The following is a 15,517-nucleotide window of genomic DNA, read 5'->3' on the forward strand; positions in this document are numbered from 1 at the left end:
GTGCCAGGTCCCTGCATTGTTCCCAAAACTTTGGGCACAGCACAGACCCCAGGAGCCCCATCACACCACTCCTAAGTGTAAACTGAGGCACAGGGAGTGACTGCCTTTGGGACAGCCCTCTGTGTTGCCAGGTCAGCAGAGCAGCTAACAGGAACCTCGTTGCTGCCTTCACCCCTGCCAAGGGGCTGGGACAAGGGGCAGGACAGGTCTGGAGCCAGTGCTGGGGCAGGGAGCTGTCTCACGCTGTGTCCCTATGGCTGGGGCTGAGCTGGCTTTGCCCACATGAGGCTCTGTCTGGACTCAGCTTCCCCAGCCACCCATGCCCTGCTTGGACCAGCACCAGCCCCCCACACCAGAGCCATCCTCCAGCACAGATATGAAAACACAACCTTTATTTCTAAGGTTTGCAATGACGAGTCCTGGCAGCACAAGGTGCAAGGGTGGAGCCAGGTCTGCCCTGGCTTGCTGAACAGGCACGCAACAGATCCCACCTGGGGGACTCCTGGGGAATAAATACAGCAATTACAGGGGCAGCAGCACCTGCCCACCCCAGCTAACATCCGTCCTTGTCTACTCCTGCACACTGAGCACCCTGAGCACACTGCCTCAGGACATACAGTTGGAGTGGGGCCATGGGGCTTAGAGTCTCCCACTCTGAGACTTTATGGCAACTGGGCTCTCCTCTCCCACTCGGTTCAGGGCTGGCAGAGCTGTTTGAGGACACGGAAAACGTGGCTGGAGGTGCCAGGGGCACAGGGCTGGGGGGAATTGCAGAACAGCGTTGGCCTCAAGCGCTGGGCATGATGGAAGAGCTCCCGTGCGAACACCGGCTCCACCTGCGGAGGCACAGAACGACAGGATGGGCACAGGTCTGTGTCCCTGCCTTGCAATGGTCCCTGTGCCTGGCTTGGGGGTTGCCAGCCCCAGTGGGTACTCACGTGAGCCATGATGAGCTTCTGGAAGGGGTGCCCAGCTCTGGTGGGGTATTCCTCCCCAAAACACAGATAGATCTGGTACTGAGGCATGAACTGCCCATTGCTCAGGTACTCCTGCACCTCTGCAAGACACCAAACCTGTCAGCCCCCATCAGCCACACCAGGGCAGGACCCACCCTTCTTCCTGAGGGGAGCGGCATCTCCAGACACTTACGCTGTATGTACTGCTGTGTGTCCAGCAGCTTGTAAGTCTTCTCCCTCTCCAGCTTGTTGGGCCAGTTCTTGTGCGGGGCCAGCGGCCCGTTCCAGTACACCCTGCCCTGGCACTGGCGCTTCATGAAGACCCCCTCAGGTGCTACCCACAGCAACACCCCGCGCTCCAGGTGGGGCAAGAGCCGCTCCAGCACGTCGGTCATGCAGGCCACGTGGCCATGGCCACTGAGCACCTGTGGTGGGGGGAACTTTATCTGCTCCATGCAGGAGGGGCCGTAGAGGTGCTCGCTGCTGGCCGGCATGGCACTGGTGGTGATGCGGCAGCCCTCGGCCGTGCGGGTGGTCACCTCCTTCACCAGCACGTCGCAGTAGTACAGGCGGATGTGGAGCCAGCAGTCTGGGGCAAAGGGGGGGTCAGTTCACAGCCAAGTTGGGCTGGTGGGGCAACCCAGGGTATTGCCCGCAGCATGGCTCCTACCTGAATTGTTGACGTCCTCTGCAGGGAGGTAGGACTGGGGCCCAGGAAGAAACTGGCCATGGGTCGGGTTCCAGCCATAGAAGATTCCCCTCACAAGGCACTCTGGACCAGGGCAGAGATGAGGTGGTAAAAGGACATGGACACTTACCCCAAGGGCTCCCAGGCACTCTCCTGACCCAAGCCCCGAGACCCACACTTCCCACTGTGTTTGCTCACTATTGTGCCTCATTATATCCCCTAAAGGCATGGCTTTGCTGGGGTAGGGAGTTCTCAGCCCCCACCTCAATCCCCACAGGTGTTGCCTGTGACAGGAGAGCAGGATACTGGTAGAAGCATGTGCTCCCTGTCCCCAGCCCCACCCCACCGAGAGGGACCCTCCTCACCTCTCTCGGTTGGGTGGCCGGAGAGCCGGGCCTGTGGAGACATGTGGGCACTCTCCAGCATGTCCTTTTGGCTTTCCTCCTTCTTTGGACTCCCTGCAGTGCTGCCCTGGGGGTAGGAGCAGCTTTGGTGAGGGCTGAGCTGGCAGTGGGGGACCCTGAGCCAGCTCCAGCCTCTACCATGGACCCCATAAGCAAGCAGATCCCCTGCCTGGGTCTGGCAGTGCATGGCACAGGGGATCCTCTCTGATGCCCCGTGGGACAAATGCAGGCAGTGTGCAAGCAGGGGAGCAGCTGATGGGTGAGGGGGGAATTTTTCACCTTCTCCCCTGCCTGGACGGCACAGGGCAGGCTCACCTGCTGGTCGTCACTGCCTGGGGACTGTGTGTCACTGTCCTCTGCAGAGAGCAAGAAAGAACAGATGAACCCCTGGCAAATGGCAGGAACAGCCCCAGGGAAGACAGCTGGCTGTCTGGGACACCCAGAGAGGAAGAGGAGCAGTGAGGAAGGGTAAGGGCTGGGGGGCTTGTACAGGCATGGTTCAGATATCAACACCACATCTGGCACAGGAGGAGGGACGGCAGGGACGTACCTGCATCACAGGCTCTGTCAGTCACGATCTGGTACACCTTGTAAGGCTCGGAGATGTCCAGCTGGCTCCGCTCGGGCACCTCCTGGAAGTCGGTGCTCTTGTTGAGGGCGCAGCGCAGCCGCGTCTTCCAGGTGGAGGGGTCGGCCTTGTCCGTCCCTTCGTGGTACTTCCCCTTGTACACGGCCCAAGCCTGAGGGACAGAGGGTGCCCTGTGCTGTGGGGGTGGCCACAACCTGACCCCGGCGCGGCTGTCCAAGGGGGTCCAGCGGGGTATGAGTCCACTGGGGGATGGGGGGCAGTGGGGAGCCGGGGCTGTGTCCTGGGGACTGCGGGGAGCCGGGTGGTGCGGGGTTGCTGGGCAAGCGGGAGCCCCGGGAGCGCGCACGGGGTGGGCGGTGTGTGCCCCGGGTGTGCACGGAACCAAGTCCCAGCGCTGCGCACAGAGTCCGGGAACGGAGAGCCCTGGAGGTGCACATGGAGCGCGGCTGCACAGAGCTGCCTGAGCGACTCCGGGGTGCGCACGGAGCTGGGCAGCGGAGACCCTCGGGCAATGGGGAGTGCACACGGAGCCCGGGAGCCAGTCCCAGGGACGCTCCCAGGGCCGGGGGGGACCGCGGGGAGCCCGGGGTACCTTGAAGAGCGCAGCATCCTCCTGTTGCCGGTAATCCTGCTTGGCTGCGTGCTTCCAGGGGATGCGGAAGAGCGTTCGGTGCCGGTTCTCCCAGCGCAGCCCCGGGTACCGGCCGCTGTCGATCTGCGCGATCAGCCACTCCTTCAGCCGCATGGGCGCCCCCGGCTCCGCCATCGCGGCCCGGCGGCGAAACCGAAAGCGGCTCCGGCTTTCACTTTCCCTTTCCTGGCCCACGCCGTAGGTTCTGGCTGCCCCAAGACGGGGGGGGGACGGGTCTTAAATTTTTTTTTCTGCTCCACTTTTCCCCACGCGGCAGCGTCAGACATCCGTGTTCAGGAAAAAGTGATGTCGTAATTGAAGGTTACAGCAATGGGAAGAGCTGGAGCTGGTGCCTCCGGGAGGGAACCCCAAACAAGGCACCCCCGAGGTTTCAGACCCTCACAGTGTGTGCACCCATGTACACCAATGGAGATTTTAGGCTCTCCCCGTTGCTCATAGGCTCCTGCGGAGGGTCTGGGTGATTGACCCCCTTCCCGGGAAGTGCCCTGTGTTAGGCAAAGGGTGGGCGCCTATTCCCGGCTCTTGCCTGGGGCTCCAGCCTTTTCCTGCCGTGCAGAACACAGTGTGCAGCTCGCACTGGTAATTTACATACCGATACCTGCACCGGGTGTATATCTCAACACAGACACCCTGCACTCGCGGGAGGGGGGCAGGCACACTGCATGCACGGGAGAGGGGACAAGGCACCAGAAGGCACACGGAACTCCTCTGCTCCCCTCCCAAATGCTTCCCCTAAACCTGTGTTCTTAAAGGAGACAAGGGACCCTACTCCCTTTACTTCCTGCTTTGAGGATCCAGCCGGACACGTCCCAGCTCCGGGGGCTGCGTCCTCCCGTGGAACCAGCTGCTCACTCCATGGGTGTGGGGAGATGCAGGGAGCTGCGGGAAGAGCACGGGGTTTCCAGGGTGGTGTGAACAGTCACATGTCCCCATCTCCCAAATCTCTCCTCTGCTCTAACGCTCACGTCTGCCTCGTGGGGCTCGGGATGCTGAGTCGAGCGGGAAACGGGTGGGGAGGGCGGATGAGCTGTGCCAAGGGCTGCCCGGACCGGGGTGGGACACATCCTGCACCAGCTCCCCATGGCCCCCAGCAGGGCGTGGCCTGGGTCACTGGGCCGCCCTGAGGTAACGCTGGTGGTTCGTCCATCACTGCTGCAGAGTCTCATGTCACTGTGCAGGGAAATCCTGCTCTTCTGCCTGGCTGCTGCCCCCCAAGTATCCTTTTGCAGTCCCCCAGGTCTCCTTTCCTGCTCTGAGTCAGAGAAAGTCACCTCTGGCCAAGAGAAGAAGCAAAGTTCCTGAGAGCTACTGGGGCTGCAGTCTCCAAATGAATAATCAGTGGCAGAGAGCCCAGTCCCGGGCTTTCTCAGAGGATATGAGGACAGGGCACAGCCACGTGGCACAGAGGGCACATGGGGCCACACGGGGCTACAAGCAAGCCCCACTAGCAGGGGTTTTCTCTCCTTATTGAGCCTGTCTGGGACCTCTTTGATGCAAAGTGAAGCCCAGGCACCACCTGTTCCCGCCATCTGGGCGAGCTGCAGGGCCATGTTCTGGGAAAAGGGCCTGGGAACTGACCGACAGAGAATCCACACCTCCCCTTTCTGCCTTGGGAAGCAGAGCGATGGCAAGGAGTCACTGCACAGCCTCCCAGCGGCTTGCACTGATTACATCCAAGGCCGGGAGATAATCGCAGCCGCCGGCTCGTTTGTCAGCCCCAGCCCGCCGGGATAAGTTTTATCGGCCGGCCTTTTATCGGCTCGCCGGGGATTTCATGTGGTGTGGCAGCCGCCTGGTGACGCAGGACTCGGGGGATCCAATTACCCGGGCATCAGCGAGGACGCCCAGGAGCCAGATTCCCCAGCCAGATTCCCCACTGTATTCCTCACCGCGCTTCTCCCTTCCCAGGGAAGGTGAAGCTGCTTAACCCTTCAACTTTTCATGCCAAAATGAGCTTCAAAAGGGAGTCAAACATTAACTCATAGCTAACCCTGCCCTTGTCCGGGTTTTTCCAAGCTGTGTAAACCAGATCTGCCAAAATAAACACATTTTGCAGTGCTGTGGAGCTGAGCTGGAGGGGCCAGGGCCCTGTGTGGTTTACAGCGGGAACAGGGGAATCCCTGGGTGTAAAGATCTTGGCACAAGGTATCCCAGTGTGGGAGGGTGCAGCTGTGCATGGGGCACACGTCCATCCAGGATGCATGGTCCTGGGCTGCAGGGTTTCCACCCTGCTGGGTGCTGAGGAGGCCAAAGGGTGCTGAAGAGCCTGGCCTGGGGACAAGGGAGTGGGTAGAGAAGCCTGGAAGGAACTGGGAGGAGAGTGGGATCCCATGGCACATGGCATAGGAGAGTGAAGGATGATGCACCTCTGGTGCACAACTGGTTATTCAGTTCACTCAGGATCTGCCCAGAGAGGGTGGAGCTCCCTGTCTGCCGGAGTCACCCCAAGACAGCACCCAGCCCAGCAGGCAGATGCTGGCAGCAGGAAGGAACCCTGGTCTTGAAGCTTTGTCTCCTGGGAGATCCCTTCCCCCTTGGAGAGGGGTGGGCAGGGATGAGGAGACCCCAGAAATGTGCTCTGAGTCCCAACAGGGACGATGCTGATGACCCAGCTGGGCATCCTCAGAATTTTTCCCATCTGGGACTCTGCTCCAGGAAAAGGTGTAAATGGGACAGGTCTGAGGCTTGTGATACTCAGCTGGTGCCAGGCTTCCAGTACTCCCAGCAGCTGAAGCCAGCAGACTCCTGGACCTGGTGCTCCTAGATCCACTAAATGGAGAGGCTACAGTGAAAGAGACTCCAGGTGAGCTCCCACCTGCTGCTCCCAACCTCTCCTGGAGCAGAGCTTGTCCCCAGAGAGCCCTGCCATGGCAGTCACATTTCTGACCTCCCTTGTCAGCTTCCCACAAGGCAGTAGGGTGAGCCCTGTCCAGACATGCCAGTGTCCCCAGCCCACTCCAGAGAGTGGCCAGCAGCAGCTCCAGACTGATCCCATGCTGAGACCTTCCCCCTTGGCATCCCAGGCCAACCCGGCCACCACAGGAGAGTCAGACCACAGAGAAGGGTATTTATTACTGAGGGACAATAGAAAGTCTTTAAGCAAAATGGCTTAAGGCTCTGCTCTAGTGAGGTCTGGCCAGGTTAAATGCTTGGTTCCCACCTGTTACAGATTGTGCCCTGGGATAGGTGGGAATGGGGTGCAATGAATTCCTAAAGCTAGAGTGCTTGCTCAGAGCTTGTGCTTGGCCAGTCTGGAGCTGGACCCTTGCCTGGGAGCCCGTGTGGTGGTATTACCTGCTGGCACACTGGTGTGTCCCTGCTCCGCAGCCACCTGGATGCTGGGAGCTTGTGCTGCTGGTGGGAAAACCGCTCTGAGGGGAGCACCGGCTCTCTCGTGCACCCTGAGGCCATGCAGTGGGTACCCAAGTGCTAAAGCTGCTGCTGGCAACACCTGGGTACTGGCCTGTGGCAGAAGAGACCCCCTCTGTGTTCTGCCCCAAGCAGGAGCCTGCAGTGACCCAGCAGCAGAGACCTGTGTCTCCAGTGCACCGAATGTGAAGAAGATGAGCCCAGCATGTGCTGCAAAGCCCAACAGCGTCCATGAAACCCGCCCAGAGGGTGGCACGTTCCCACCCCAGAAGAGGAGCTGGGCTTTGTGTAGGTTCCTGCCCAGTGCTCCCTGTCCCACTGTGTTGCATCTCCTTCATCTCTCCCAGGCTGTTGGGTGATGCTCACTGCTCTCCCTTGGCTTGGGTCACTTCAGACAAGCGGGGATGCAAGAGAACGTCCTCTTCACCCGCAGCAGGAAGGGACTTGTGCTCCTCATGTCTCTGGCTCTGGGGACCAGTCCTTGCACAGCTCCCTCTGTCCTGGACGTTCCTTCTCTCCCTACTGGCAGCAAGGCCTTTATTTCTTCCTCATCATTGAAAGGTGATGTCCCATACCTCTGCTTCAGGTGCCTGCGGACCTGGGGAAGGAGAGAGAGGTAAAATATAGTGCTGGTTTACAAGGGCAGGTCCAAGCAAGGGGAGCAGGGAAGAAACTGAGTCCCCTCAGGATTTGTCCTTGCTCTGAGACCCATGGCAGGCTCAGCCACGGAGCAGGGCATGGGTGGTAGAGGCTTGTCCCACCTTGCGGGCTGCGCTGCCGCCGAACTCAGACAGCTGCTGCCTGAAGCCGGGGTTGGGGTTGGCAACGGGCCGGATGGTTCGGATGGCATCCAGCACCTCCTGGCAGCTCAGCTCCGTGACAACCATGACGTAGGCAACGACCACGGTGGTACTGCGGGAAATGCCAGCGAGGCTGGCAAGGGAAGGTGCAGAAGGGCTGGTGTTAGTGGCACACCCTCACCCCATGCTTGCTTCTCCCTCCACCCCTGTGCCTCAGATATTTCAGTTCTTCTTCTCCAAGGACTTGCTGTCCCAGAGGCCTGAGACCGTCCAAGGTCCTGGCCATCAGTGCCTATAAATACCCACTCCTCTACAAGGAATGGGAGCAGCAGCCGCTGCCTGGCTGCCTGCCCCAAACCCCGCTCATCCCGCGCACTCAGCTGCAGCAAAAAGCTGCCCCGGCTCCAGGACTGCCTGGATCCCGCTGGGTTTGAGTCACAAGCCACAGCCAAGGGTGGATCCTGGGTGGGTCCATTGGCACAGAGCCCTCTGGCACAGGCTGGCTTTGATCAGGGGTTGCAGCTGAAGTGAGGGGCTGGGGGCTGTATCTGCTGTGCTGGGGGGACACAGGAGGGGCTGCAGGGGAGGAGGCATTACCAGTGGACGAGGCAGTTCCCTCCATGCAGGCGACACTGATGGATAAAACTGATGCATTCCTTGAAGTGCCTCTTGCTAGCAGGAAAAATAAACCAGACAGAATAAGAACTTCAGGGGTGGAACAGCATTTTTAGCTGCAGGCAGAACAGCCCTGCGTGTTTGAGTTGTTTTAGGGGATCTGCCAGCCACTGCTGAGACCTGAGCAGCTCTGTGCTGTTTATTCCCAAGGAAAGGTGGATTTGCCAGCTCATTCTGTGCTGGGACACAGAAGGGGACACTGTGCTGGGGATGCACGGGGCTGCCCTGTGACTTGTGTGACTCATGCTGGGGCAGTGGGAGCTGGCTGCTGGAATCTCCAGCCACGCCTGTGCCCTTGGCTGGCTCCACACCCTTTATGTGCTCTCCCCTCTCCAGACACTTCCTGGGGGGATGCTTGCTGCTCCTCTCAGTGAGTGCTGCCTCTCACCCAGGGCTCATATCCTCACAGCAGTCCCTGAACTGGGATGCTGTTGGTGTCCAGGGGTGGTCCCCTGCACTGTGGCATCACATCTCCAGCCTGTGGGTCGTTCTGCTTGAGGAGCTGGAGGCAGCACATGGAGGGCTTGAGAAGCTGTGAACCCTCCTGTCTGGTCACCCTCCCACCTCCCTGCATGTCCCCAGCCTCCCCAGGGTACTCACATGTTGGCTTCAGGGGTGTCAGGCAGGGGGATGCGGAGGTAGGTAATGTCCTGGAAGACAGAGTGGGAAGAGGAGAAGCTCAGGCACTGCAGCCAGGGTGTCACACATGGTCAGAGGGGGCTGGCAGTGCCTTTGCTCCTCGCCCACAGCTGCCTTACGGGGTTTTGCTTCCCCCACACAGCATCCCCCCTGCATGGGGATGGGGCCGCGCTCTCCCTGGGATGAAGGGCAGGGCAAGGGGACACCAGCAACTCATGGGAGGGGTGGGAAATGAGAGGAGTCTGGAGAGCTGGAAATTGTTTCCCGTCAGCGTTCAAGGCCGGGTTATAGTCACAAGACAGCCAGTTTCCCATGCCGGGGGGCCGCCCAGCTCCTCTGGGATCAGTTACCAGGGAGAGGTGTACGTGCCATGGGATGCTCAGAGAGAGAAGGCAGATGCAGCATGGAAGGAGCTGCAGGAGTCACAGGTTGACATCTGATGCAGGACCCTACCTTCAGCAAGGGCTGGGGGGATTCATGGATCGAAACAATGTGGGTGATCTTGTTCCGGCTTAGCTGCTCCAGGTCTTTGGCATCTAAAGGATAAAACTAGACATCAACATGTATTCATTTCCTACCCGTCTCTTCCCACAGCGTTCCCACCCTGCTTCTACAGCCAGCCAGCACACAGAGCCTTGCTTCAGCAGATCAACTGCATCCCACCCCCACATGCAGCAGTGCAGACACGGGCAAACATGGAAACCTGGAATGCCAGTCCCATGATCCCAAACCAGATCCCTTCTCCTTGCTGCTCATGCTGGTTGAACCATTCACACCTGCACAGAAACACTCTGGGTCAGCACGTAGTGTCCCTCCTGCCTGTACTTGTCCTCACTTTGGGAGGAGACATGTGCCCTGCCCACACCTCCTTGAGCAGACACACACGTAGCACTGGAACTTGCTACAGCCTGAGAGAATTGCTTTATCTTGCTTTATCTTGTGAACAACGGAAGTGGAGCTACAACGATTTATATCAACTCTGATTTTCTGTAGAAAACACCTGAGCTTGTGAGAGCAGTGACTTGCTGCTTTCTGGTCTGTTCTCTCTGCTGCGTGGACAGAAATGGGGTGTCCTTGGCTGTTTGAGGCAATGCCCTGCCTCTCACCAATGCTTTAGCATTCTGGATGTGATCCTGGCCTCTGATCCAGCAAAGCAGTTGTTGCACAGGAAGGGGAGCGTGCTTGTCTTGCTGAGCAGCTTCCAAGTGTCTCCCTTTCAAGCCACAACTAGCAGATGCAGCAAGTGTGGCCAGAAAGGAGGGGAAACATTTCCCCATCTCATTCTTTTGGGTTTCTAAACTTTCACGTAGTATAAAATCTTGGCTCAGGAATCCAGCCCAGGATGTGCTAATGGCATGATGTGAATTTTAATAGGAGTGAGTCTCAAGGGAGATGCTCTGCAAGGAAGATCTGTGTGAGGAAGAAGATGGGGACCCTTGTGGGGACTCACACACTTGCCACCTTCCCATCTGCCTTGGCAGGTAGTGACAGCAAGTGGTCACACTGGAATCAAGGCTTACCGGTACTGGAAAAGCTTCCAGTTGGATGAAATGTCTGTGAGCTTAATGTTGCAGGCCTAGAATCTTGTCACCCTGGATTGCTGGGCAGAGTGATGAGGAGTGTTTGGATGGCATCAGGCCTGGGCCCCACAGCAGAGGCTGCTCACAGGATGACCCCTGTTCACCCCCTGATGAACCTGGCAGCTGGGTGCCCTTGTCCCTCTGCTCCCAGCAAGCCACAGCCCCCCCAGCCCAACCTGAAGTGCTCCATGGGGCACAGGGAGAACAGGGCTGCCACTCGGGTGACATTTCCTTAGCAATTCACTGCAGTGGTTTTAAACTTCCACAGCACTTACAGCAGGAATCAAGCTGGCAAAGGAGCCACCAGGGAGGCAGGAGTACTCACAAATGCTGGTTTGTCATGGCAGATGCCAACACTTGATCATTAACTGTGCCCTGACAATGAAAACTCCTTAAAATAGTGACTTGGTGTGAGAAGGGGTGACTGCCTCTGGGAAATTCCCTCCTGAGGATGGGCAGCCCTCTCTGGCCGTTTCTACAGCCTAAAACTGGGGAGCATTACCCTGAAGTGCCCCAGTCCTGCTCCCTGGCACCCGTGTGGCACCACCAGCTTCCCTGCTCCTGGCACAGGATCCATATTTCCTCCTTGGCTCCTTTCCCCCATGTATCCCAAGAGCTCAGGGCAGCTGTTAAATAAGGAAACCATGCAAAGGCAGGGGTGTCTGCCTTGCCCTTCCCACAGTGTCTTCACTCCCACTGCTGCCAACCCAAATTGGGTGACAGAGCAGAGCAGGCTGTGGGTGCAGGCAGAGCAGTGGGTGCAGGCAGGATGTCAGGCAGTGTTTGCAGGCAGGGAGACACCAGCTCAAGCAAGCCCCACACCCCAGCTGGAGAACATCTCTGCAGCAGCTGGGTTCCACTTACCAACGAAGTTCCCAAGGTAGAGGCCAGGAAGGATCTGTGGGACACAAGGGGAAGTGGCAGTGTGAGCAGACACCTTGTGCTGTGGTACCCACTGTGCTGGCACCCACGCTGGGAAGCAGTGACCTTGGCTGGAGGGGCCAAAGCTCTGCCACTGACATGACCATTGCCAGCTAGGGGGTAGGAACGGTGCTGGGGCAGCTGAACCTGTGCATTCCCAGGGCTGCCACTGCCCTGGCATCCAGGATGTGGGGCTGGATGTAAACCTGGCACTTGCACTCTCATGGCTACTGGGAGCAAAACATGGCTTTTTTATTGCTCCTTTTGTTTATCATCAATTAGTCCTCCATTGGGGTTTATTACCTGAGCTCAGCAAGTCACATACACCTTTGTACAGACTTGGACTATACCCGTGACCTCTGGAAGCCCTGCTGCTCGAGGGATGGGAAAGCAACAGGCACAGAAAAGCTTGTAGGGGATGTAGCTGTCCCCCTCCCAGCCCTGAGCTCTGCTCACCTCACACTGCACTGCAGGAAGCCCATTTCTCACAGCCCAGGCACAGATTGCTCCGGACACCATGCTTTCAGCTCATGTCCCCTGGGAAATTCCACTTCTCACGATGAAAAGATAATTACTTGACAAGGCCTCTGTTAACAGCACTGCAGATGCAGAAGCAGGACACCTTGCAAACCTTGTCAGCCAGAGCTATTTTATATTCTCCCTCACTCACAGCCTGGGCAGTGAGTTCAATCCTGTATCCAGCCGGTTCTCTGCCAGTTTCTCCCTGCAGCAATATTTGGTGCCCAGGGCAGGTAGAGGTGATTTTCACCAGCACAGCTGGACTCACACCTGTCTCACTGCTCACATTTGGAAACGTTTCTCTCAAGTGAACAGCTTAAGGAAGGGTTTGGGTTTTTTTGTGATTCCTGTGATTTTAGATCAATTTCCTATCGACGGGGTGCCTTTAACTCGCAGCTGCGGCATTGAGAGAAGCGGGTGGGAGAGCGCCAGTTAGCAAGGGCAGCTCCCAAGGGCAGGACACTGAACCGTGAATAAACAGCATGTGCCTGTCCCCAGCACCCTGCTGACCCGCTCCTCAGAGGAGAAAACAGGGCAGCACATAAATAAAACAGTGCCCATCCCCTCTGCCCATGATGCTGAGCCCCACGCACAGCCCAGCCCTGCTGAGCAGGGGGTGTGGGACCACCAGGCTCGGGGTCACACAGGGCTCCCAGTGTGTGCTTGGTGCTAGTTCCTTGGGATTAAAGGTGTTGGGAAAAGTTCCCCCCTTCCTTGAAGGAACTCGCTGTGACCCCTGCCCTCCACGCCCCCCTGGGCAGCTGTCAGCTGTCCCAGCGCAGTGTCCCTGCCTGCTTCACCTCCGGTGTTGCTCTGCCGGCAGATAAACAAACAAACAAACAAACAAGAGCCGAGCCCTGTGCCGGACGCGGTGCCGGCAGGTGAAACGCCACTTGGCACGGCAGAGGCAGCTGCCAGGTAAGGGTCTCCCACCTCCGGCACCGGACAAGCCGCCCGGGCCCGGCCGAAGTGCAGAGCAGCCGCCCCAGCGCTCCCCAGCGCTCCCCATTACCTGGCTCATGCCGTTCCCCATGGCCGACGGCGGGCGCCGGGGGTGGGGACGGAGCGCGGGTGTCCTTGTCCCCAGTGCTGCCGTCCTCCCCGTCCCCGGGCGCAGCTGCCGTCCCCGCTGCCTGGTCGGGTTCTCGTCATGAAGAGCTCGGCTCCCCCGGGATCGCTGCTCGTTCCCGGCGCGGCGAGGCCGGGCCGGTGGCTGTGCCGGGGCAGAGGGGGCCGCGGCCGCCGTCCTCCGCGGCTCCTGCCGAGGCCCTTCCCCGGCCGCTCCGGCGCTGCCGCGCACCGGCTGCTGCTGCCTGGCCGGGAGCACACAAAGGAGGAGAAACTCCCCCCCTGCGCCGTGGCGTGGGAGCACGGGGCCGCGCTGGCTGCTGCCTGTCGCCGCTGCCCGCGGCCGCACAAGGCTGCACTGTTGGGAGAAGAACAAAACCTTTGTCCTGCTCCATCAAGGAAGGTCTGTGCGGCCGCGCGGCAGCATGCCCACCCCTGCCCACGCCATGCCCACCCCTGCATGCACCATACCTGTCCCTGCCCGGCCCGCAGCGCGTCCACCCCTGCTCGCACTGTGCCCACCCCTGCCTGCACCGCACCTCCCCCTGCCCTGCCCGCTCCAAGCCCACCCCCGCCCGCGCCCACCTGCAGCCAGGTACCGCAGGATCCCTGCCCTACCCGGGGGGCTGCAGGAGTGTCCCGGGGACTTGGCAGGGCCGCAGGATGGGCAGTGCCAGCGAGGGGCAGGGCTGACGGGTTCCCCAGCACTGCCTGTCGTCCCCAGCCCGCAGGGAGGGTCAGGCCGGGGGTCGCGGGGCCGGGACAGGGCGGGGGGATCAGGCCGGGGCCGGGTGGGGGGGCGGGTGCCGAGAGCGCCCCCTGGCGGCAGCCGCGCGGTTGCCATGGGGACGGGCGCGGGCTCCGGCGCCCTCACGGGCGGGCCGGGGGTCGCGGGTCACGGCCCGGCTCCGAGCGGGGCCAGGAGGGCTCCCGGTGGGCTCCCGGCGGGTTCCCGGCTCTGTATCCCAATTCCTGCACATCTCTGGGGCAGCATATTAAGCCCCCTTTGCTCCGTGTGCAGGTGAGGGCAAGTTTGCCCCTCACTCCCCAAGCCTTCCACCGTGTATGGGGAGTATGGTTGGTATCTGTGGGCAGGTGTAGATGCTACAGGTATAATAGAATTAATTAGGTTAGAAAAGGCTTCTGAAATCATGGGATCCAACCTATGACTGAATACCAAGTTGTCAACCAGACCAGGGTGCCACTCCAGTCTTTCCTTAAACACCTCCAGGGAGGGTGATTCCACCTCCTCCCTGGGCAGCCCATTCCAGTGTATAAACACCTACGGCCCTGTCCTCTCCTGCATCACACTGCCTGAGCAGGGTGTGATCCCACTGGGAGCCTTAGCCCTCACCAGGCAAGGCATTTGAGCAGCTTGCTCTAGTGGAAGGTGTCCGTGCCCATGGAAGGGGGGGGAATGGGATGAGCTTTTAAGGTCCCTCCCAACCCAAACCAGCCCGTGACTGTGGAGGGAGGTTGAGGGTGGTTTGTAACACTGCATTGACCAGCGGTGGTTCAGGAGTGCAGTGGCTGAGCTGCTGCAGGGTCACTGTGGGCAGCTGCCTGCCCTGGAGAGGAGGATGCTGGCTGCACAGGAAAGCTACAGCAGGAATGGTGGAACATGGATTGTAAGACTTGCTCTGTTCTAGCTCCCAGTGTTCATGCAGAGAGACAGAAAATTGAAATTGATCCTCTTCTTCCACAAAGAAAAAGCAGTTCTCGGTGGTATCTATATTCATTCATTTTTCCTCTCAGAATATATGGTGCAGTTGATCCCCAGAAGCTTCTCAAGGGCAATTAAAGCAAGTCATACTGTGGGTGCATTTGTTGTGCTGAATCTTGTATTTCTCTTTCTACCCAGCTGAGTCAGAACAGCTGCTTAGCAAAGGATCTGAAGAGGTTTCGGAAGCAGTTAGAAAGGGAAGCGGGAAAGCCTGAGGCAAGAAAATGTGCCTTTATTCTGGAGACCCTCAAAATGCCTTCAGAGTACTATTTGTTTGTGAAAGAATTTTGCAAGAACCCTGGCATCGCTTGGGTTATGAAACTGGTAAGTGTGTGCTCTCCCGAGGAAAGTGAGAGATGAATGGATGCCTTCGTTCTTCAGAGGGAGAGGAAAATACGCAGGAAACCCGCAGGAAGAATTGGGCAGAGCAGGGTAACGTGGAGCAGCTGTGCTCCTGGCCAGGTTCCTGATCAACATGTACCACCAAAACACTGCTTCTTGTGTAAGAGTTTACTTCAGCAGCCAAAAGTCAGATCAGTTTATTTGTAGAGCCAAAGTTAACTCAGTGGTGAAGGTAAAAAGTGCAGAGCTCTGTGTGGAGGAACAGACTGTGCTCCCAGGGGTTCTGGCTGTGGGGTTCTGGCTGTGGGGTTCTGGCTGAGTTCATGCTCTGAAATCTTTCAGTTCAGCTGCAGGTGTGCAAGAAGGTGGAGGTGTGTGCAGGACAGGTGGCTAATTGGGCTTGTGGTTAAAGAGCATTAGGGCAGCCCCCAAAGATGGAGCTGTGAAAACACCTGGTTGGATTTAGGGAAATCCCACTGTGTTAGATGTCAAGTCTGGTGGAATTCCATCCTGAGAATGTGAAGAGATTATGGGAGACTCTGTTATCACAGAATCCCAGAATTGTTTGGGTTGGAGGGGATCTTAAAGTTCA

At 58.7% G+C, this 15,517-nt stretch overlaps 1 protein-coding gene across 1 annotated transcript; it reads right to left on the reverse strand.

Annotated features, from left to right (window-relative positions):
- Positions 1–375: 375 nt before the first annotated feature.
- DUSP15 (dual specificity phosphatase 15) lies at positions 376–13,649 on the reverse strand. Its single transcript, XM_063404922.1, has 19 exons — positions 13,479–13,649; positions 12,805–13,218; positions 11,730–11,872; positions 11,217–11,250; positions 9,226–9,308; positions 8,734–8,783; positions 8,056–8,130; positions 7,420–7,591; positions 7,048–7,256; positions 6,584–6,660; positions 3,882–3,947; positions 3,230–3,504; positions 2,599–2,788; positions 2,328–2,404; positions 2,010–2,115; positions 1,627–1,728; positions 1,150–1,545; positions 939–1,057; positions 376–836 (listed from the first exon to the last, which is right to left on the reverse strand). The coding sequence occupies exons 3-19, from the start codon at positions 11,790–11,792 to the stop codon at positions 696–698; spliced, it is 2,235 nt and encodes a 744-aa protein (XP_063260992.1). The 5' UTR covers positions 11,793–11,872; positions 12,805–13,218; positions 13,479–13,649; the 3' UTR covers positions 376–695.
- Positions 13,650–15,517: the final 1,868 nt, after the last annotated feature.

This window comes from Prinia subflava, chromosome 8, assembly GCF_021018805.1.
Source record: "Prinia subflava isolate CZ2003 ecotype Zambia chromosome 8, Cam_Psub_1.2, whole genome shotgun sequence".
NCBI lineage: Eukaryota > Metazoa > Chordata > Aves > Passeriformes > Cisticolidae > Prinia > Prinia subflava.